The sequence below is a fragment of the Ranitomeya imitator genome, chromosome 2 (assembly GCF_032444005.1).
Source record: "Ranitomeya imitator isolate aRanImi1 chromosome 2, aRanImi1.pri, whole genome shotgun sequence".
NCBI lineage: Eukaryota > Metazoa > Chordata > Amphibia > Anura > Dendrobatidae > Ranitomeya > Ranitomeya imitator.
This window is the reverse complement of record NC_091283.1, coordinates 607394332-607419415: the sequence shown is the minus strand read 5'-3', so window position 1 is coordinate 607419415 and position 25084 is coordinate 607394332. Positions and strand designations below refer to the sequence as shown.

At 42.7% G+C, this 25084-nt stretch overlaps 1 protein-coding gene across 1 annotated transcript in view; it reads left to right on the top strand.

Annotated features, from left to right (window-relative positions):
• Positions 1-25084, top strand: part of ANKFN1 (ankyrin repeat and fibronectin type III domain containing 1) — a 935619-nt gene that overhangs the window by 442513 nt on the left and 468022 nt on the right. The window contains exon 7 of the mRNA XM_069752446.1: positions 20254-20361. Coding sequence (XP_069608547.1) covers positions 20254-20361 — 108 coding nt within the window. The remainder of the gene's footprint in view (positions 1-20253; positions 20362-25084) is intronic.

Sequence of the window (25084 nt, the reverse complement as noted above, 5' to 3'; positions counted from 1 at the left end):
AATATAAATATTAGAAGTAGTAGGCATGTTTGCAACCCGGGGTCCACCGTGCAGGAGAGAACCTGCTGCTAAACAGATGGCACTATATGGTGGTATAAGTGAACCTCCAGAGTAGCTTTATGACAGAAGAACGCTGTGCCCTGTTAACCTCACAGAGGAACACAGCTATAAACTAGAGCGAACAGTGGTCATGCCGTCAGCAGCATGCACAAAACTCCTCACCAGAGGTGCTGGTATTCTAGGGGCTTATTTCAGCCGGGCCCTGAATCCATACACACAAAACTCCTCCCCAGAGGTGCTGGTATTCTAGGGGCTTATTTCAGCCAAACCCTAAAACCACATGCACATGACCACACTGGCGCTGAACACGTAACATAGTTGATACTAACGCATGGCTGTGTGGCCATGCAAACCTTTTATAGTTGCAGCAACTTCAGGACCTTCCAAGAGGACCAATGGAAGCTGCTACAGGACCTGCGCATGTGACCCCCGACCTTCAATGAGACGTTGTCCCTTGGGCATGCTCAGTAGCGGAAAAGCAGGACTTAGTCCCAAAAGCATCTGCTCGCCGAGGAATAATGCTAGTTACAATGGCTGAGCCTGGAAAGGCACCAGTAACCATCCGTACAGTATCAGGCTGAGCCAGACGCTGGGACCGACGTCTCCGCTGAGCAGACTACACTGCGGCTGGAGGAGAATGGGAGACTGCAGCAGACATGGTTCGATATTCCCCCTGAGCAGCGGCGGGAACTCGACCCCTAACAGAGAGTTCCAGAGTATGGGGGAAGCACTCAGGTTCTACTCTTAATCCATCTGCAACCTGGCTCCACTCCCTAGAAAAGCTCAACATAGACCATTGAGCTTGGGGTTTGTTTGGATGAGAAGTTAGGCAGACACCAAAGCACAGGCTTCCTATGTTTTGGAAGAGCAGAGGAAAGCACTATTGCCTTTTGTCTCTTGCTGGGTCCTTTGATTTTTGAGGTTGTAGAGTAGGTCGAATGTGATTTTGTTGGAGAGGGCTTACCACAGACCTCATGGTTGTGCATTTTTTTAGCACTTTGGTGTTAGGAATTGAGAACTTACTTTTTACAAGAGGAATATATCTTTTGTTCTGGCTCTTCTTATCCATACTTGATAAAGTCTGTTATGCTTTGTAAGAAGACAGTTCACTCAAAGTGCAACAAAAAACAAGCAAAAAGTAGAAAAAAAAAAGAAAAAAACTTGACAGTTGTACATGTGACATGGAATCTGACAGCATGCTAATCCGTAGCCTGAAGACATAATATATTTGCAGACGTTCACAGGACACATAAAGCCTTTCCTGCCAAACTATGTACATCACTGATACCTCTTCAGCAGTCATTAGTGTCTAGAGAAATGAGCACAATAACATATTCTCTTTTTATTTACACGTGTTACACAACAGACCATGTAGTCAATCTCTTTATGACACCAGTGACGTGATCCTTAAGATTTCTCTACATACAGGATTAGCCTCACTCTGGGTCTACACTTATCTCAACAGCTTAATTATTCAGTGCTCTCTATGACATCATGAGATTGGCGCCGAGCAGACTTTGTAACTTACACCTATAACCTGATGCAGAAGATACTTATTGGATCCTTTTTTGACCCTGTATTCTCTGTTTTACACACTTTATTGAAACTGAATTTTATTATTTTGGAGATACTGTTCGGGTTTTGTGCATTGTGACAAATATCATAGTATTAGGATTTATTTGAAGGCAAGCTTTTGTATTGCGTGAAATATTCATAATCATCAGGTCATGCTTTTTCTCTAGTGGCTCTGTGGAATGATCAGTGGCCTAATGATGAGCTTGGTCCTGGATCTGTAGGTCTTAGTACTAGAGATGCACAAATATATGCTAGCAAAATTGATTTCTACTCAAATTTTACAAAAAATCATCTTTTGCCAAAATGCGGCGTTTTCGTAATTTGCCTCCACGTGGATTGAACAAAATGGCAGATACTTTTTTCTCTGAACCCTAAAGGTTCATAAAAGGTGTAAAAATTTTGTTTTAATAATCACTTAACCATTCATTTCTCAGCTTCTTCACTACTCACTTTCACCTGTCCGATCATTGTTGCATCTTCTGATCCCCACACGCCAATGGTCAAGGCATATGGTGTGACGGGTGATGTCATCACCACATAATCTTTTGAGTGCTTATGAAAAAACTTTCTGCACCTCATTAGAGCTGGAAGTTCCACCCTAGCATGAAGGGCCAAGGGATTTCACTGCTTGTGGTGACAGTAAAAAGATGCAGCTCGGACCGGATACGTGAATGTGATGGCGGAGGGGACAAAGAAGTGAGAGATGAAATGAGAATATGGATTTCTTTTATTTTTAAATCCTACATCTTTTATGCTTTGGGGTCTAAAAAGACCCATAGCACAATAAGGAATAAGGAAAATACACATGAATAGGCAAAATTGAATTTTCAATTATCCACTTTTATCTATTTAACATTTTTTAGTTGTATGTACCTGACTCCTACTTTTTATGATGCAGAAGATACTAAATACTCAAAAATCAATTAGTTTACGTTTTCAATCAAATTAAAGAGAAATTGGTGGATCTTTTTCATTATATTTACCAATAATTGCAAATTTTAACGCACCTTCATGTAGTAGAAATACAAATAACTGTACTTTAATTCTGATACTCTATAAAAAGGACCTTTGTCTAATGATATGTGGTCATATATTCATATTTCACAATGGAGATATTGCCTAAGCAGTTACTCAGAGCACATAATAACTCAATACACATATATGCAGTATAAGTGGGATGTGGATCTACAGTATACAGAAATAATAACTGGGCAGGACTAATGTAAATAATTACATCTTCGACAATGCCATATGCTTTAATAAGAAGATCAGTGCACCCACAAAACCTGCAATTCATTCATGTTGCGCACCTGTCCTGGGTGTCCCGAGCTCCAATTCTTTCCCATGGTTCCGCTGCCACCTGTTGTTCTCCACGTCAGGTTTAAAAAGTTGCCCAGCATGGATCAATGACATCATATCCGTAGACCTACATTAGGCCAGTTAAAACACATACCTGTGTGTTTGGATATATATATATATACAGTGGGGCAAAAAAGTATTTAGTCAGTCAGCAATAGTGCAAGTTCCACCACTTAAAAAGATGAGAGGCGTCTGTAATTTACATCATAGGTAGACCTCAACTATGGGAGACAAACTGAGAAAAAAAAATCCAGAAAATTACATTGTCTGTTTTTTTAACATTTTATTTGCATATTATGGTGGAAAATAAGTATTTGGTCAGAAACAAAATTTCATCTCAATACTTTGTAATATATCCTTTGTTGGCAATGACAGAGGTTAAACGTTTTCTGTAAGTCTTCACATGGTTGCCACACACTGTTGTTGGTATGTTGGCCCATTCCTCCATGCAGATCTCCTCTAGAGCAGTGATGTTTTTGGCTTTTCGCTTGGCAACACGGACTTTCAACTCCCTCCAAAGGTTTTCTATAGGGTTGAGATCTGGAGACTGGCTAGGCCACTCCAGGACCTTGAAATGCTTCTTACGAAGCCACTCCTTCGTTGCCCTGGCGGTGTGCTTTGGATCATCGTCATGTTGAAAGACCCAGCCACGTTTCATCTTCAATGCCCTTGCTGATGGAAGGAGGTTTGCACTCAAAATCTCACGATACATGGCCCCATTCTTTCTTTCATGTACCCGGATCAGTCGTCCTGGCCCCTTTGCAGAGAAACAGCCCCAAAGCATGATGTTTCCACCACCATGCTTTACAGTAGGTATGGTGTTTGATGGATGCAACTCAGTATTCTTTTTCCTCCAAACACAACAAGTTGTGTTTCTACCAAACAGTTCCAGTTTGGTTTCATCAGACCATAGGACATTCTCCCAAAACTCCTCTGGATCATCCAAATGCTCTCTAGCAAACTTCAGACGGGTCCGGACATGTACTGGCTTAAGCAGTGGGACACGTCTGGCACTGCAGGATCTGAGTCCATGGTGGCGTAGTGTGTTACTTATGGTAGGCCTTGTTACATTGGTCCCAGCAATCTGCAGTTCATTCACTAGGTCCCCCTGCATGGTTCTGGGATTTTTGCTCACCGTTCTTGTGATCATTCTGACCCCACGGGGTGGGATTTTGCGTGGAGCCCCAGATCGAGGGAGATTATCAGTGGTCTTGTATGTCTTCCATTTTTTAATTATTGCTCCCACTGTTGATTTCTTCACTCCAAGCTGGTTGGCTATTGCAGATTCAGTCTTCCCAGCCTGGTGCAGGGCTACAATTTTGTTTCTGGTGTCCTTTGACAGCTCTTTGGTCTTCACCATAGTGGAGTTTGGAGTCAGACTGTTTGAGGGTGTGCACAGGTGTCTTTTTATACTGATAACAAGTTTAAACAGGTGCCATTACTACAGGTAATGAGTGGAGGAAAGAGGAGACTCTTAAAGAAGAAGTTACAGGTCTGTGAGAGCCAGAAATCTTGATTGTTTGTTTCTGACCAAATACTTATTTTCCACCATAATATGCAAAAAAAAATGATAAAAAAACAGACAATGTGATTTTCTGGATTTTTTTTTCTCAGTTTGTCTCCCATAGTTGAGGTCTACCTATGATGTAAATTACAGACGCCTCTCATCTTTTTAAGTGGTGGAACTTGCACTATTGCTGACTGACTAAATACTTTTTTGCCCCACTGTATATATATATATATATATATATATATACTGTATATACTCGAGTATAAGCCAACCCGAGTATAAGCCGACCCCCCTAATTTTGCCACAAAAAACTGGGAAAACTTATTGACTCGACTATAAGCCTAGGGTAGGAAATGCAGCAGCTACCGGTGAATTTCAAAAATAAAAATAGATGCTCCATACCGTTCATTATTGCCCCATAGATGCTCCACATAAAGCTGTGCCACATATAATGCTCTGCACCGTTCATTATGGCCCCATAGATGCTCCATATAAAGCTGTGCCACATATAATGCTCTGCACCGTTCATTATGGTCCCATAGATGCTCCATATAAAACTGTGCCATATAGAATGCTCTGCACCGTTCATTATGGCCCCATAGATGATCCACATAAAGCTGTGCCATATGGAATGCTCTGCACCGTTCATTATGGCTCCATAGATCCTCCTTATAAAGCTGTGCCATATGGAATGCTCTGCACCATTCATTATGGCCCCATAGATGCTCCTTATACAGCTGTGCCATATATATTGCTCTGCACCGTTGATTATGGCCTCATAGATGCTCCTTATGAAGCTGTGCCCCATATATATTGCTCTGCACCGTTGATTATGGCCTCATAGATGCTCCTTATAAAGCTGTGCCATATAGAATGCTGCTGCTGCAATAAAAAAAAAAATCACATACTCACCTCTCTTCGCTCAGGACGCCGGCGCTTTCAATATTTACCTGCTCCTTGTGCGGCTCCGTCTCCAGCACTGACGCTCAGCAGAGGGCGCGCACTGACTACGCCACCGTGCCCTCTAACCTGAGCATCACTGCCAGAGGACACTGGAGACAGAGCCGCACCGGAGCGAGGAGCAGGTAAATATGGCGCAGCGCTCCCCTCCCCGTATACTTACCTGCTCCTGGCGCGGTCCCTGCAGTCCCGGCTTCTCCCGGCACTGCATCTTCTTCCTGTATTGAGCGGTCACAGTTACCGATCATTACAGTAATGAATATGCGGCTCCACCCCTATGGGAGGTGGAGCCGCATATTCATGACTTTAATGAGTGGTACCATGTGACCGCTCAATACAGGAAGAAGATGCAGCGCTGGAAGAAGCAGGGACGTGCAGGGACCGCGCTGTAGCAGGTAAGTATAACTAGACAGCCCCCGCTCCCCCTCCCCTGCCGACCCCCGGGTATGACTCGGGTATAAGCCAAGAGTGGGACTTTCAGCCCAAATAAATGGGCTGAAAATCTTGGCTTATACTCGAGTATATACGGTATGTTTCAGACCATTGTACTATACCATCCTGAACAAAATGACGTAGTGGAAAGAAGGAACCAGACACTTTGTGAAAGTGGAAGAAGTATGCTATTTGACGCAGATATGACAATCACCTATTACAAGGAAAAGAAAGAAGTTTGGTTAAGTTCTTCGACCACTGAAGAAGCAACAGAAAAATCAGGTGAACTTGAAGTCAGGAGATCGTTGCTATCAAACAAAGGTATAAAGCTAAGTGTTCATCCTACTTTGTCAAAACACTACCTCAGTCAGAGCCACAGCCATTGGATGAGATGCAACAACTTTTCTTATCCATGAAAAACTGAAGTGGATTAATTCTACTAATGAGGAAATGAAGTCCCTTAATCAACTTCAAACTTGGAAACTCATCAAACTACCACAAACCAAGAAATCAAACAAATCTAAATTGTTTTTAAGACCAAGTATAACTTTGAAGGCAAGATTCACAGATTTAAAGCAACGTTAGTCTCAAAAGGATATTCTCAGAAATATGGTGAAGATTATGATGCCGTATTTTCTCCAGTTGCTAAGCAGACCACATTCAGGAGCCTAATGGCTATAGTTGCTGTACAAAAGAGGTTTGTCAGGCATTTGGACATCAAAACTTTTTAAATAGTGACAATGAAGAGGACTTGTACGTGGCTCAACCTGAGGGTTATATCAAAGAGGGTGAAGAGAATCTCGTTTGCAAACTACAAAATCAACCTATGGTCTTAAGTAGTGTTGAGCATTCCAATACTGCAAATATCGGGTATTGTTCGATATTCGCTGTATCAGAATTCCGATACCGAGTTCCGATACTTTTGCGATACCGGATACCGGAATCGGAAGTTCCAATAGTGCAATGATGCACTATAATGGAGTGTGGGCGGTGCGTGGGCGGAGACTGCATGTGTATGTGTGGGCGGGGTCTGTGTGTGACCGTGGGGGGTCTGTGCAGGCCTGCCGGGGGTCTGTGCGTGCCTGCCGGGGGTCTGTGCGGGCCTGCCGGGGCTCTGTGCAGGCTACTACATAGAGGTCCTTCTCAAAAAATTAGCATATAGTGTTAAATTTCATTATTTACCATAATGTAATGATTACAATTAAACTTTCATATATTATAGATTCATTATCCACCAACTGAAATTTGTCAGGTCTTTTATTGTTTAAATACTGATGATTTTGGCATACAACTCCTGATAACCCAAAAAACCTGTCTCAATAAATTAGCATATTTCACCCATCCAATCAAATAAAAGTGTTTTTTAATAACAAACAAAAAAACCATCAAATAATAATGTTCAGTTATGCACTCAATACTTGGTCGGGAATCCTTTGGCAGAAATGACTGCTTCAATGCGGCGTGGCATGGAGGCAATCAGCCTGTGACACTGCTGAGATGTTATGGAGGCCCAGGATGCTTCAATAGCGGCCTTAAGCTCATCCAGAGTGTTGGGTCTTGCGTCTCTCAACTTTCTCTTCACAATATCCCACAGATTCTCTATGGGGTTCAGGTCAGGAGAGTTGGCAGGCCAATTGAGCACAGTAATACCATGGTCAGTAAACCATTTACCAGTGGTTTTGGCACTGTGAGCAGGTGCCAGGTCGTGCTGAAAAATGAAATCTTCATCTCCATAAAGCATTTCAGCCGATGGAAGCATGAAGTGCTCCAAAATCTCCTGATAGCTAGCTGCATTGACCCTGCCCTTGATGAAACACAGTGGACCAACACCAGCAGCTGACATGGCACCCCACACCATCACTGACTGTGGGTACTTGACACTGGACTTCAGGCATTTTGGCATTTCCTTCTCCCCAGTCTTCCTCCAGACTCTGGCACCTTGATTTCCGAATGACATGCAAAATTTGCTTTCATCAGAAAAAAGTACTTGGGACCACTTAGCAACAGTCCAGTGCTGCTTCTCTGTAGCCCAGGTCAGGCGCCTCTGCCGCTGTTTATGGTTCAAAAGTGGCTTTACCTGGGGAATGCAGCACCTGTAGCCCATTTCCTGCACACGCCTGTGCACGGTGGCTCTGGATGTTTCCACACCAGACTCAGTCCACTGCTTCCTCAGGTTCCCCAAGGTCTGGAATCGGTCCTTCTCCACAATCTTCCTCAGGGTCCGGTCTCCTCTTCTCGTTGTACAGCGTTTTCTGCCACATTGTTTCCTTCCAACAGACTTACCATTGAGGTGCCTTGATACAGCACTCTGGGAACAGCCTATTTGTTGAGAAATTTCTTTCTGGGTCTTACCCTCTTGCTTGAGGGTGTCAATCATGGCCTTCTTGACATCTGTCAGGTCGCTAGTCTTACCCATGATGGGGGTTTTGAGTAATGAACCAGGCAGGGAGTTTATAAAAGCCTCAGGTATCTTTTGCATGTGTTTAGAGTTAATTAGTTGATTCAGAAGATTAGGGTAATAGGTCGTTTAGAGAACCTTTTCTTGATATGCTAATTTATTGAGACAGGTTTTTTGGGTTATCAGGAGTTGTATGCCAAAATCATCAGTATTAAAACAATAAAAGACCTGACAAATTTCAGTTGGTGGATAATGAATCTATAATATATGAAAGTTTAATTGTAATCATTACATTATGGTAAATAATGAAATTTAACACTATATGCTAATTTTTTGAGAAGGACCTGTACATACTACATACACGCATACTACATACATACTACATATATATATACATTCATACTACATACCACATATATACTACATACATACTACATACATACATACATAGTACATACATACTACATACATACTACATACATACTACATACAATACATTCATACATTACATACAATACATACATATAGACATACAGTACATATAACTGAGTACAAACTCACCATCACTTGTCACTTTGTTCCCTGAAGCCAGTGTCATCTGTAAAAAATATTAAAATGACAAACAACCAATATACTCCCTGTCCGCAGAAATCCACGAGTGTCCCATGACGATCTCCCGTGGAGAACGGTAGCATCAGCTGATGCGACCGCTCTCCAGGGGCTCCAGGAATCCAATGACAGGAGGAATGTATCCTTCCGCACTGTATTCCTCCGCCGCTGTAAAAAAATAGTCCCTAGTCTCACTTTAGGCATTGCTGTGTGAGAAATTTTCCCACGCAGCAATTGCCATAAAGTGAGACTTTGAACTATAGTAACCTCAGTGATGCACTGCTGGAGCCATTGTCTCCTGTCAGTGTGTCACTGAGGGTCCTATAGAGCAGTGACATCACCCGATGTCACTGTTCTATAGGGGAGATTGTCGTGGGACACTCGTTATTAATTGGACTACGGCGGACAGGTAATATACAGTTTATTATTTTATGTTTTTTGCAGGCGCTGAAGTATGGTAAGTTGTTATGATCTGGTGGTTTAGGAACAACATGAGACAAGCTCTGAAGGAGGTGGTATCTGTACTGACCGCAAACCCTGAACCTAGCAGCGCAACTAAAAATAGCCGTGGGGGGTACCTGACGCTCCCTAGACCCCTCGGCACAGCCTAAGATCTAACTTCCCCTAAAGATGGAAACAGGAAACCTATCTTGCCTCAGAGAAAATCCCCAAAGGAAAGATAGCCCCCCACAAATATTGACGGTGAGAGGAGGGGAAAATAACATACGCAGAAATGAAATCAGATTTTAGCACAGGAGGCCAGTCTAGCTTGATAGATAGGACAGGAAAGGATACTGTGCGGTCAGTATAAAAACTACAAAACAATCCACACAGAGTTTACAAAATCTCCACACCTGACTAAAGGTGTGGAGGGTAAATCTGCTTCCCAGAGTTTCCAGCTAACAGAAAAAATCCATACTGACAAGCTGGACAAATATAGAATGCACAGAACAATAAGTCCACAACATGTGGACTGAAATGGGCAAAGCCAGAACTTATCTTTGCAGAACTGGTCAGGAAACCAGGAGAATCCAAGCAGAGATGTGAATCCAGCCAGGAAACATTGACAAGTTGCACAGGCTGAAGAAAGAGCCAGACTGAAATAGCGGACGATAAGTGGAGGCAGCTGATGACAGCTAACTCCAAAGAGCAGCCATACCACTAGAAACCACAAGAGGGAGCCCAAGAGCAGAATTCACAACAGTAAGTATGATTAAATGAAGAATATTAAAATACTTTTTCCCTAATGTGTGCGTGTTTTATTAACCCTTTATTACTATTGGATTAATAATGGATAGGCGTCTTATTGATGCCTCTCCGTTATTAACCCGGCTTGAAAACGGACCCGTACCGACGCAAGTGTGAAAGAGGCCTTAATGAGCGTAACAGGATGTAGAAGGACAGAAAGGGCTTATATACATTCCAATATTTGTGTTCCAATGACTTGCATTGGTATTGGGTATCGGTATCGGCGATATCCATTATTTTTTGGATATCGGCCGATCCAATCCGATACCAATACTTCTGGATATCTAGACACTAGTCTTAACCCCTTAGTGACAGAGCCAATTTGGTACTTAATGACCAAGTGTTATGAAAGGCAATTCAGTACCACAATGGAAATAGCGGTCAGAGCACATACAGTGATCCCAAAATCATAGAACGAGCTCTAAGACGTGGGAACTCTGCAGACCGCAATCCCTAATCCTCTCCAAACAAAACTAGAGGCAGCCGTGGATTGCGCCTAACTCTGCCTATGCAACTCGGCACAGCCTGAGAAACTAACTAGCCTGAAGATAGAAAATAAGCCTACCTTGCCTCAGAGAAATACCCCAAAGGAAAAGGCAGCCCCCCACATATAATGACTGTGAGTTAAGATGAAAAGACAAACGTAGGGATGAAATAGATTCAGCAAAGTGAGGCCCGACTTTCTTAACAGAGCGAGGATAGGAAAGATAACTTTGCGGTCTACACAAAACCCTAAAGAAAACCACGCAAAGGGGGCAAAAAGACCCTCCGTACCGAACTAACGGCAAGGAGGTACACCCTTTGCGTCCCAGAGCTTCCAGCAAAACAATTAGACAAGCTGGACAGAAAAAAATAGCAAACAAATAGCAAAGAAGAACTTAGCTATGCAGAGCAGCAGGACACAGGAATGATCCAGGGAAAAACAAGTCCAACACTGGAACATTGACAGGAAGCCAGGATCAAAGCATTAGGTGGAGTTGAGTAGAGAAGCACCTAACGACCTCACCAGATCACCTGAGGGAGGAAACTCAGAAGCCGCAGTACCACTTTCCTCCACAAACGGAAGCTCCCAGAGAGAATCAGCCGATGTACCACTTGTGACCACAGGAGGGAGCTCTGCCACAGAATTCACAACACCGAGCCAATTTTTACAATTCTGACCACTGTCACTTTATGAGGTTATAATTCTGGAACGCTTCAACGGATCCCGCTCATTCTGAGATTGTTTTTTCGTGACATATTGTACTTTATGTTAGTGGTAACATTTCTTCGATATTACTTGCGATTATTTATGAAAAAAACGGAAATATGACGAAAATTTTTAAAATTTTGCAATTTTCAAACTTTGTATTTTTATGCCCTTAAATCAGAGAGATACCGTATATATATATATATATATACAGTGCCTACAAGTAGTATTCAACCCCCTGCAGATTTAGCAGGTTTAATAAGATGCAAATAAGTTAGAGCCTTCAAACTTCAAACAAGAGCAGGATTTATTAACAGATGCATAAATCTTACAAACCAAAAAGTTTTGTTGCTCAGTTAAATTTTTATAAATTTTAAACATAAAAATGTGGGTCAATTATTATTCAACCCCTAGGTTTAATATTTTGTGGAATAACCTTTGTTTGCAATTACAGCTAATAATCATCTTTTATAAGGCCTGATCAGGCCGGCACAGGTCTCTGGAGTTATCTTGGCCCACTCCTCCATGGAGATCTTCTCCAAGTTATCTAGGTTCTTTGGGTGTCTCATGTGGACTTTAATCTTGAGCTCCTTCCACAAGTTTTCAATTGGGTTAAGGTCAGGAGACTGACTAGGCCACTGCAACACCTTGATTTTTTGCCTCTTGAACCAGGCCTTTGTTTTTCTTGGCGGTGTGCTTTGGGTCGTTGTCTTGTTGGAAGATGAAATGACGACCCATCTTAAGATCCTTGATGGAGGAGCGGAGGTTCTTGGCCAAAATCTCCAGGTAGGCCGTGCTATCCATCTTCCCATGGATGCGGACCAGATGGCCAGGCCCCTTGGCTGAGAAACAGCCCCACAGCATGATGCTGCCACCACCATGCTTGACTGTAGGGATGGTATTCTTGGGGTCGTATGCAGTGCCATCCAGTCTCCAAACGTCACGTGTGTGGTTGGCACCAAAGATCTCGATCTTGGTCTCATCAGACCAGAGAACCTTGAACCAGTCAGTCTCAGAGTCCTCCAAGTTATCATGAGCAAACTGTAGACGAGCCTTGACATGACGCTTTGAAAGTAAAGGTACCTTACGGGCTCGTCTGGAACGGAGACCATTGCGGTGGAGTACATTACTTATGGTATTGCCTGAAACTAATGTCCCAACTGCCATGAGATCTTCCTGGAGCTCCTTCCTTGTTGTCCTTGGGTTAGCCTTGACTCTTCGGACAAGCCTGGCCTCGGCACGGGAGGAAACTTTCAAAGGCTGTCCAGGCCGTGGAAGGCTAACAGTAGTTCCATAAGCCTTCCACTTCCGGATGATGCTCCCAACAGTGGAGACAGGTAGGCCCAACTCCTTGTAAAGGGTTTTGTACCCCTTGCCAGCCTTGTGACCCTCCATGATCTTGTCTCTGATGGCCTTGGAATGCTCCTTTGTCTTTCCCATGTTGACCATGTATGAGTGCTGTTCACAAGTTTGGGGAGGGTCTTAAATAGTCAGAAAAGGTTGGAAAAAGAGATAATTAATCCAAACATGTGAAGCTCATTGTTCTTTGTGCCTGAACTACTTCTTAATACTTTAGGGGAACCAAACAGAATTCTGGTGGGTTGAGGGGTTGAATAATTAATGACCCTCTGAAAAGACTTTTCACAATTTAAAAAAAAAATAAACAAAGAAATAACTGTCTTTTTTGCTGCAGTGCATTTCACACTTCCAGGCTGATCTACAGTCCAAATGTCACAATGCCAAGTTAATTCCAAATGTGTAAACCTGCTAAATCTGCAGGGGGTTGAATACTACTTGTAGGCACTGTATATATATATATATATATATATATATATATATATATATTTCATTACATTAGATTATATGATGGATCAAGGTGGAACCTTCTCCATCCAATATTCTCCACTAGATTTCTAAAACTTAACATGGACAAAACAGAATTCATCATCTTTCCCCCATCTCACGCGACCCCCCCAATGAACCTATCCATTACAGTAAATGGCTGCCCACTCTCCCCAGTCCCACAAGCTCGCTGCCTCGGGGTAATCCTTGACGCTGATCTCTCCTTCAAACCACATATCCAAGCCCTTTCCACTTCCTGCCGCTTTCAACTCAAAAATATTTCACAAATCCGTTCATTCCTCAACCATGAATCTGCAAAAACCCTAGTCCATGTCCTCATCATCTCTCGCCTTGACTACTGCAACCTCCTGCTCTGTGGCCTCCCCTCTAACACTCTCGCACCCCTCCAATCTATTCTAAACTCTGCTGCCCGACTAATCCACCTGTCCCCCCGCTATTCCCTGGCCTCTCCCCTCTGTCAATCCCTTCACTGGCTCCCCATTGCCCAGAGACTGCACTACAAAACCCTAACCATGACGTACAAAGTCATCCACAACCTGTCTCCTCCATACATCTGTGACCTCGTCTCCCGGTACTTACCTACCCGCAACCTCCGATCCTCACAAGATCTCCTACTCTACTCCCCTCTTATCTCCTCTTCCCACAATCGTATACAAGATTTCTCTCGCGTATCACCCCTACTCTGGAACCCTCTACCACAACACATCAGACTCTCGCCTACCATCGAAACCTTCAAAAAGAAGCTGAAGACCCACCTCTTCAGACAAGCCTACAACCTGCAGTAACCACCGATCGACCAAACCGCTGCATGACCATCTCTACCCTCACCTACTGTATTCTCACCCATCCCTTGTAGATTGTGAGCCTTCGCGGGCAGGGTCCTCATTCCTCCTGTACCAGTTATGACTTGTATTGTTTAAGATTATTGTACTTGTTTTTATTATGTATACCCCTCCTCACATGTAAAGCGCCATGGAATAAATGGCGCTATAACAATAAATAATAATAATAATAATAATAATAATAACCTATCCCCACCTTAGCATGCTTTCAGCTGACTTGATACACCAAGTTCTGTCCAATGGTCATAAAGAATTTCTTTCAGAGATTAGCTGCCAGTGGGTTAAGCACAACGTTGAAGTACATACATGTTTATCGACTAAGTGAAATACTAGTTCCATTGACCAGGAATTGAAGGTATAATAGGTGTTGTAAAGAATGATTCACTATCACTGTCAAGTTTTCATTTCTGCCTGTATGTGTGTTTTAAAATAATGACAGGTATCAGCCTTAGGTGCTAAAATTCCTTTTTTTTTATTCCTCAGCAAAATACGTGCAGCATGTAATGTTTATAGGTGATATATTGCACAATGCTTCACAGAGTGCAGTATATACATAGTAACATAGTAACATAGTTAGTAAGGCCGAAAAAAGACATTTGTCCATCCAGTTCAGCCTATAATCCATCATAATAAATCCCCAGATCTACGTCCTTCTACAGAACCTAATAATTGTATGATACAATATTGTTCTGCTCCAGGAAGACATCCAGGCCTCTCTTGAACCCCTCGACTGAGTTCGCCATCACCACCTCCTCAGGCAAGCAATTCCAGATTCTCACTGCCCTAACAGTAAAGAATCCTCTTCTATGTTGGTGGAAAAACCTTCTCTCCTCCAGACGCAAAGAATGCCCCCTTGTGCCCGTCACCTTTCTTGGTATAAACAGATCCTCAGCGAGATATTTGTATTGTCCCCTTATATACTTATACATGGTTATTAGATCGCCCCTCAGTCGTCTTTTTTCTAGACTAAATAATCCTAATTTCGCTAATCTATCTGGGTATTGTAGTTCTCCCATCCCCTTTATTAATTTTGTTGCCCTCCTTTGTACTCACTCTAGTTCCATTATATCCTTCCTGAGCACCGGTGCTCAGTAATATACTATTATACAGTATTATTGAATGCTATGAAAACAGTTGTTTGTAAGCTAAGCCAGCTTCCGCAGGAATTCTTTGCTGCCCACAATCCCATAAGATTTCTACAAACTCCATTTTTATCTATCTAAAAAAAAGCATGATATAAAAATATAGCTTTTATTATGGCATTAAATCTAACAAGAAATGAGTAACATAAAATCTAAAAGTGAAATCATTTGTATGTTTTCAGCTTAACTGTTGCACATTTCATCTTATGCTTTCTGTGCACGGACCATTCCCGGAGTCAGAGTCCAAAGGCACAGTCCAATTAGGCAGTAAGTCACAGCACTTGGCCAGTGGAAGAAAAAAAAGCTTTAAAACTGTTCTCCATTTTTTCATTCATCTTGCATTGCTTGAAAATAAGTCTCCATACTCAGTTGGGTCTGTTTAGTGAGAACCAGTGACCCCCTCAGCTACATCAAAGATCTCTCATTCATCCAACCAATAACCTAATTTGTTCTGATGAGGAGTAAGAACCCTCAAAACATTGATATCTACAGCTATGATTTGGCTGGTTTAAGTTATTTTGCATATTTTTTTCATTACCTTGAAAAGTCTTTATGCTGAGATAGAAACAGAATTCTCAGGGATATTTAGAAATTTCTCCTAAGATGTGTCCATATTAAAATGAGTGCATAACACTACATTCAAACTTTTGACTTAGGCTACGTTCACATTTGCGTTGTTGTGTGTTGCGTCGGCGACGCAACGCACAACGCATGCAAAACCGCATGTTTTTGTGACGCATGCGTCCATTTTTGGCTTGCTTTTGGACGCAAAAAAAATGCAACTTGCTGCGTCCTCTGTGTCCTCTGCACCCTGACGCTTGCGCCAAAAAAGACGCATGCCTCACAAAATGCAAGACAACGCATGTCCATGCACCCCCATGTTAAATATAGGGGCGCATGACGCATGCGTCGCCGCGGCTGCGCCCGACGCACCGCTAATGTGAACGTAGCCTTATTTTGACTAGTAATGTTAAAGGTTTTTTTCTTTTTCTTTTTAAAGTGCTGGAACTTAATACTAAAAGTAAATACATGCGACATTTATGTCATAAATTGAATAACATATATAAGGTGTGTAAGCAAAGATATGTTCTAAAATGCAAATTCTGGTTTACACAAACTACTATATGAGCTGACCACTGCCCTTCACTGATCACCAGAATGGCAGAATTGTGTCCACCATTCTTCCATGCCTACAAGACTAGGGTCAAGATGAGTTGAGTTGGGTGTAGGTTGTGGATTACTTCTGCCATTGTATTTAAGTACATGGCGTACAACTGATGCTTGGCCAGTTTGACCATGTCATATGCTTTAAAAAGAAGGACAGTGCACCCACAAAACTTGCAATTCATTGGTTGTTGCGCAACTGTCCTGGGTTTCCCGAGCTCCACTTCGTTCCCATAGGTCCGCTACCCTCTGTTGTCCTCCACGTCAGGTTTTTCAAATTGCCCAGGGTGGATCAATGACATCATAACTGTAGACTTATATAAGGCCCGCTAAAACATACTTGTGCTGGGATTGTGACTCCAGACCTTTTGGTTGGCTCCATATTCTGTGTATACTGTGATTTTTCTTGGTGCCTCCTGGGTTCCACTTCATCAGTTCTGCTGCACCTGAGATTCTTGAATGTGCCAAGTCCTAACTTCCAACGTGTTCTCCTGCTTGCTTGGATCCTCTGTTCACTCTGACTTGAGGCTTAGAATATCAACCTCCCCTGGTGATCCTATCAATTCAACTCCATTCAATGGGAGACACACACATCTTATAATGTTGATCTCTGGGAATCCTAAAGGTCAGACCCATGCTGATATAGCAGCTCGCACTTTTCCAATGAATAGTTTGCCTATATCAGTATACACGTTTAAGAAAATTCTAATCTACAGCTGTAATCAAGTTTAATTGCCAAGCATGGTTCAGAAACTTTAATCATTTGGAAGGAAGCAGACAGGAAAGACACATGATATATTTTCTACAATAGCTAAGTCATATGAAAGAGAACTGAGATATAAACATAGTCTGTACATTTGGTCCACAACTCCCACTCTCCTCTGAGCTTTTCCATTTGCAAAGTTCTAGTGGCATAGAGAAACATCACTACATGGGAATGGTTAATTCAAATACAATCTTCTGACATAGAGGACAGATTACTCACAAATTTGGAGTGCATTCAGTCTTCAGATCATGTGAGGTGCCAGTGAACAAGGCGGTAACCCAATATACATGCAAAGAATTTTCACAGCACACTCTAGAATCATACAATATTATTGGACACAAACAGTAGAATTTCAACAGTGCATTTTGAATATGAACATAAATTAAGTGACGCCGTGGTACTGTGATGCAGAAAGTGTGTGGTGATACTCGGCACTTTACAGGTGGTGCAGGACATACATGGCATTAATTTGAGCTATAAATTCCTTATACTTGGTTCTCTTTAAATGCAAACAGAAAATTGTTATGCCGAGGCAGGCGGAGGGAAGTTAGTGAACCCACTGGACCACAGAGTACACTGTGGAAGCTGAACCCTACGAACCAGCCGGACAAAGACGTAAAGTGAATGCAAGATTTTATTTGGAGCACAACCAGGAAATCCCACAGGGAGGACCCCCCGGACTGAGACATTGAATACCTATGAGGGAGCAACAGCGAGCGAACCCCTATACAGGGATTTTCCTGAGAGAGCCAAGGAGGCTTGAGTGAGAGGGTTCCAAGACCAGCAGATCAGACCTGAATGGGATGGAGACACTCCGAGGCAGGGAGCAAGAGGTCCAGGGAACTGGAGGAGAAGAACCAGGAGGTCCAAGGATACTGCCAGAAACTGTGGACAGAAGGTTGACGGATGGAGCAGGGTACAAGGAGAAAAACACAGAGTATCAAAGTATGGAGCAGCGAAGACACCACTCTCAAGCGCAGGACTGAGACCTGGGGACAACAACTTGAAAAACAAGACACAAAGGTGCCCAGGCACTTCCTAAAGGAAGTGAGGACCTTAAATACTCACAGATTTTACAGCGATTGGCTGGGAGCTCTTTAAATGCTCAGACAGCGGTGCACGCTCCCTATCCTCGCTCCCCTGCAACCAGGAAGTGGGGGAGCAGAGGAGACACGCGGGAGGATGCTACAGCTGGAAGGGGCACCACGGGAACATGAACAAGGTTGGAAGTATTGTGGGGACCTGGGGGATGTCCACGAACCGGTGGGACCCGATCTCCCTGCACTTTGGAGACGAGACCCACCAGCCGAGGTGTTATAAAAATTAGAAAAATAAAGATTCCAGTGATTAAACTAATATTTCATTCGTATTCATTATTTTTTTTTCTATTGAGTCTAAAGTTTTGCTGTATTGAATCATGTTTTCTAAAGGTCTTAGCACCAGAATCTCACTGTTGTATTTTGCATTAACATCTCAATGCCGAAACCCAGTAGGTGCATATCTTTTTATTATACTTTTATTTCTATTCAGATTTTTCTCCTAGTTTTAACTTGCAAAGATTGATGCATAATTTTGGCCAAAAGAGGCAAGTGCGAATGTAATCTTAACTTGGTAATGCATGATTTAAAAAATTCAATATATATATATATAAATATCTATTTTTATCTCTTTTTTTAACCTCGTGATAGTAATGGTTGGCACAAATCATTCACAATCATAAGAGTTGAACGAACATTCATCACACGACTGTTTTACAAATTGATATATGACTTGCCAGAAACCTTTAATTCATGGTATCCGTTTTTGGTGATCGGTAATTGTGCAGATCATGATCAAATACCACAGAAATTTATCCAGCTTATAAATCTAAAACATATCTGTACTCCATGTCAGCAAAACAAAGAAAAGATGAAACAAGGCTAAGCAGAAATAATACTTGGCATCTAGACTCGTACGTCTGGCGCCTGTTGTTAAGTGATGTCATTATTTGGGGTTCTATAATTTTCTGTAATGTTTTGCTGTAATTTGCTGTATTTGTCTTCTCCTATGATAATGTTACACATTGAAGGTCTTGCATGCTAATCATAACAAATTAACATCTACAATATGTCAAATTACAGATTTATGTGCGCTTTTAGAGAAAGCGTGATTTTTTTACAACTCTTGTGTGTGGAATTTAAGTTAAAAACATACCCATAGTCCAAATGTATTATTCAATTTACACCTTTTTTGTATAGTTTTTGTTGTCTGAAGGCTGTTTTTGATTTGCACCAATTTCTTCTTTTGATTTGTGCTTTTCAGCTAAAATTTCTACATGAATTTTAAAACATGTCAGTGGATCATGCAACTTTTTGCTCTAAACATCACAAAAAAGGTTATAAACCAAAATAAAGTGCACGATTTTCAAAAATTTCTTTTCACCGATGAGAAAAAAAAAAGGTTTTCCACCTCCTCCTCCTATCAGTCAATGGAAACTATTGTAGGGCATTTTTTGCTGATGTTTTTGGTGGCATTCTAAGTTGTGTTACATTAGTAACACTTTTTTTCTAGTACTTTTAAAAGCCTAGAATGAAAAAATAAAATTAAGCAAAACTTCGAAACATCAAGTGTGACAAAAGCCAAACTTTACGCTCCATCTCCACATCTACCATTGAAACAATGTCTGGTTCTACACAAAAAGGTTTTATTTTTTTAAGGAAGAGCAAAGGACCTGTGCTCAGATCTTAGCTAAAAGTCTATATTAAAATGTGTGATAGTTTGTGTTACTTTTAGGTGATGGTTTATGATCAGAATTGTTTTTTTTTTTCAAGCGTAGCCTGCTCAAAGTCTAGGATTTTTCCTTGGCTATTTCTACACAGGCTTCCAATTAGAACTACCTTATGGAACCCCTTAGTATAGGCGACCCATAAATGCAATATAACTTTAGATCAGCTGAACAACACATTTTATGTACATGTAACCAATAAATTCTTCTTTCTGCACAAATTTTAATTTATAAGGTACTGAAAACTGAAATTGTAAGAGGTGAGACTTAGCATGTGTGTTGATGTTTTAATGTCATGGCAAATTCTTGTATCTTTCTGTCTTTACTGACACCTCATCTTAGCTACTAACTTTGTCTGCATTTACTTAACAGACTGGAAAGACTACGACGGACGAGAGCTCAAGCACAAGGGACAGATTGAGGTATTGGAGCGCCTACTCCAGCAAGTCCGAGCTGTTCATCAGCATTACAGCTCTCGAGGTAAGAGCAAATTTATAAGCTGTCCTAGACTTGGCTGCTGAGGTGTCTGAAGTGACTTGTCTACAATATTTAGATTAAAATGTAGTGTCCTATGTGTCAGCTCTCAGCAACCTAGCTGTCAAATCTTACAACTTTGGGAACTTGAACTTGAATAGTCATTTATAGGTGAAAAACTCAAACATATTCACAATAGTTATCTGGAAGACTAGAAACAAGGAAGAAAAGGTAATGGTGAGATTGTTAACGCCCTAAGTAAAGCTGTGCATAGTGGCATAATTTGTTGTCGGCCCCCAATACCCACTTTTACACACCACTAGGGTTGAGCGAAACGGGTCGTTCATTTTCAAAAGTCGCCGACTTTTGGCAAAGTCGGGTTTCATGAAACCCGATCCGACCCCTGTGCGGGGTCGGCCATGCGGTACGCGACTTTCGCGCCAAAGTCGCGTTTCAATGACGCGAAAAGCGCCATTTCTCAGCCAATGAAGGTAAACGCAGAGTGTGGGCAGCGTGGTGACATAGGTCCTGGTCCCCACCATCTTAGAGAAGGGCATTGCAGTGATTGGCTTGCTGTCTGCGGCGTCACAGGGGCTATAAAGGGGCGTTCCCGCCAACCGCCATGTTACTGCTGCTGATCTGAGCTTAGGGAGAGGTTGCTGCCGCTTCGTCAGAAGCAGGGATAGCGTTAGGCAGGGTCCATTAACCACCAAACCGCTTGTGCTGTAGCAATTTCCACTGCCCAACACCACCTTCGGTGTGCAGGGACAGTGGAAGCTACATTTTTTTTTTCCCCTCAGCGCTGTAGCTCATTGGGCTGCCCTAGAAGGCTCCCTGATAGCTGCATTGCTGTGTGTACGCCGCTGTGCAAACCAACTGCTTTTTTCAAAGCACAAATCCTCTTGTTCCTTCCTTTCTGCACAGCTATCTTTTTTGTTTGTCCACACTTTTTATTTAATTTGTGCATCAGTCCACTCCTTATTGCTGCAGGGAGATAGTAATTGTTGGACACTCCCTGTTTTTTTTTTTTTTTTTGTGGGAGATTAAGATTGACATTTCTGCTAGAGTGCCATCCCTGTGTGTGCCATCTCTCACTCAGTGGGCCATAGAAAGCCTATTTATTTTTTTGCTTGATTTGGGTTATAAAATCTACCTGAAAAAATCACTACATCAATCAGTGGGAGAAAAATATTGGCCTCAGGGCTTGTGTGCCACTCCTGACTCCTGTGTGCATCATCACTCACTCAGTGGGCCATAGAAAGCCCATTTCTTTTTTTTTTTTGCTTTATTTGGGTTCTAAATTCAACCTGAAAAAATCAATAAATCAATCAGTGGGAGATTAATATTGGCCTTTGGGCTTGTGTGCCAGTCCTAAGTGTGCCATCTCTCTCTCTCAGATAGTGGGCCATAGAAAGCCTATTTATTATTTTTTTTATTGGGTTTATAAATTTTCCCTGGAACAAAAAAAAAAAAAGGGAGATTAATATTGGCCTTTGGGCTTGTGTGCCAGTCCTAAGCGTGCCATCTCTCTCTCTCAGATAGTGGGCCATAGAAAGCCTATTTTTTTTTTTTTATTGGGTTTATAAATTTTCCCTGAAAAAAAATAAAAAGTGGGAGATTAATATTGGCCTCTGGGCTTGTGTGCCATTCCTGAGCGTGCCATCTCTCTCACAAATAGTGGGCCATAGAAAGCCTATTTATGTTTTTGGTTGATTTGGGTTCTAAATTCTACCTGAAAAAATCAATAAATCAATCAGTGGGAGATAAATATTGGCCTCTGGGCTTGTGTGCCACTCCTGACTCCTGTGTGCGTCATCTCTCACTCAGTGGGCCATAGAAAGCCTTTTTTTGTTTTATTTGTTTTCTAAATTCTCCCTGAAAAAATCATTTTATTTTATTTGGTTTCTAAATTCTTCCTGAAAAAATCATTTTATTCTATTATTTTTTTTCCTAAAGTCTCCCTGAAAAAAAAAACAAACAAATCAGTGGGAGATTAATATTGCCCTTTCTGCTTGTGTGCCAGTCTTGACTCCTGGGTGTGCCATCTCTCTCTCTCTCTCTCCAATTGTGGGCCATAGAAAGCCTATTATTTTTTTAGCTTGATTTGGGTTCCAAAATCTACCTGAAAAAATCACTACATCAATCAGTGGGAGATAAATATTGGCCTCTGGGCTTGTGTGCCACTCCTGACTCCTGTGTGCGTCATCTCTCACTCAGTGGGCCATAGAAAGCCTTTTTTTGTTTTATTTGTTTTCTAAATTCTCCCTGAAAAAATCATTTTATTTTATTTGGTTTCTAAATTCTTCCAGAAAAAATCATTTTATTCTATTATTTTTTTTTCCTAAAGTCTCCCTGAAAAAAAACAAAAAAACAAATCAGTGGGAGATTAATATTTACATTTGTGCTTCAGTGACAGTCCTGCGTGTGTGGCATCTCTCTCATTTGTTGCCACCAACAACAGAGTGTGTAACATTGTGCCTGATTTTCGTTGTGGTCTCACTCACCTGTAAAGGGGTAGCTAAATCATACTGAAGTTATAGCTCACCGTGTAAGTTGTGTGACAGCAACAAATACCGTTAGTTTGTTTACGTTTTTAAAACAATGAGGAAGTCTGGTGGAAGAGGTCGTGGCCGGGGGCATTCATTGTCAGCTGGTAATGAGGGTAGTGGTAGTGGTGGAGCATCAGCTGGTCATGGGAAAAAAAATATTGCACCTAAGTCTGGAGCTGTGGAGCCAGGTTCGTCGTCTGGCTACACAAGGCCTCGAACGCTCCCTTTTCTGGGAGTAGGAAAACCGCTTTTAAAGCCGGAGCAGCAAGAGCAAGTTTTGGCTTATCTTGCTGACTCAGCCTCTAGCTCTTTTGCCTCCTCTCGTGAAACTGGTAAATGTCAAAGCAGCGCGTCGTTAGTGAATGTTCACGGTCAGGGACAAGTCGCTTCCTTGTCCTCTTCAGCAAAAACAACAACAGAGAAGAATGCAGCAAGCGACACAATGGGTTACTCCATGGAGCTCTTTACACATACCGTCCCTGGCTTAGAAAGTGAAGCAGTTAACAGTCCATGCCCATTACAAGTTGAATCTGACACGGAGTGCACTGATGCACAGCCACAGCCAGACTACTATGCTGGTCCTTTGACTCAGACCACAACATTGCCCTCGCAGGGTAATGATCAAGAATCAGACCCTGATGAGACTATGTTGCCCCATCACGAACGCTATACCACCGACCGACACGGTGACACAGACGAAGTTGCACACGAGCTACAAGAAGAGGTAATAGATGACCCAGTTCTTGACCCCGATTGGCAGCCATTGGGGGAACAGGGTGCAGGCGGCAGCAGTTCTGAAGCGGAGGAGGAGGGGCCGCAGCAGGCATCAACATCGCAACAGGTTCCATCTGCCGGGCCCGTATTTGCCCAAAACGCGTGGCAAAGCCAAAACCTGTTGGAGGACAGCGTGGCCATCCGGTTAAAGCTCAGTCTGCAATGCCTGAAAAGGTATCCGATGCTAGAAAGAGTGCAGTCTGGCATTTTTTTAAACAACATCCAATTGATCAGCGCAAAGTCATCTGTCAAAAATGTTCAACTACCTTAAGCAGAGGACAGAATCTGAAAAGTCTCAATACAAGTTGCATGCATAGACATTTAACCACCATGCATTTGCAAGCCTGGACTAACTACCAAACGTCCCTTAAGGTTGTAGCACCCTCGGCCAATGAAGCTAGTCAGCAGCGCAACATCCCTTCCGGCAGTGTAGGGCCACCATTTTCCGCACCACCTGCAGTATCTGTGCAGGTTTCTTTGCCAGGACAAAGCAGTCAGGGTCAGGGAATCACCCGTTTCGTAGTAGGAAACACTACATCTAGGGCACCGGCGGCAACAATACCATCTCCCACCGTCTCTCAGTCTGCCATGTCCACCGGCACCCCCGCTAGTTCCACGATCTCCAGCTCTCCAGTCCAGCTCACCCTACATGAGACTATGGTTAGAAAAAGGAAGTACTTAGCCTCGCATCCGCGTACACAGGGTTTGAACGCCCACATAGCTAGACTAATCTCGTTAGAGATGATGCCCTACCGGTTAGTTGAAAGCGAAGCTTTCAAAGCCCTGATGGACTACGCTGTACCACGCTACGAGCTACCCAGTCGACACTTTTTTTCCAGAAAAGCCATCCCAGCCCTCCACCAGCATGTTAAAGAGCGCATCGTCCATGCACTCAGGCAATCTGTGAGCACAAAGGTGCACCTGACAACAGATGCATGGACCAGTAGGCATGGCCAGGGACGTTACGTGTCCATCACGGCACACTGGGTGAATGTTGTGGATGCAGGGTCCACAGGGGACAGCAAGTTTGGTACAGTTCTGCCTAGCCCACGGTCTAGGAAACAGTTGGCTGTAGCCGTTCGCACCCCCTCCTCCTCCTCTTCGTCCTCCTGCAGAAGCGAGAGCTCGTCCACAGACCGCAGTCGCACAACCACTCCATCCGCAGCTGCCACTGTTGCACACCAGGTCTCCCATTATGGGGCAGCTACTGGCAAACGTCAGCAGGCTGTATTGGCTATGAAGTGTTTGGGCGACAACAGACACACCGCGGAAGTTCTGTCCGAGTTCTTGCAGAAAGAAACGCAGTCGTGGCTGGGCACTGTAGATCTTGAGGCAGGCAAGGTAGTGAGTGATAACAGAAGGAATTTCATGGCTGCCATCTCCCTTTCCCAACTGAAACACATTCC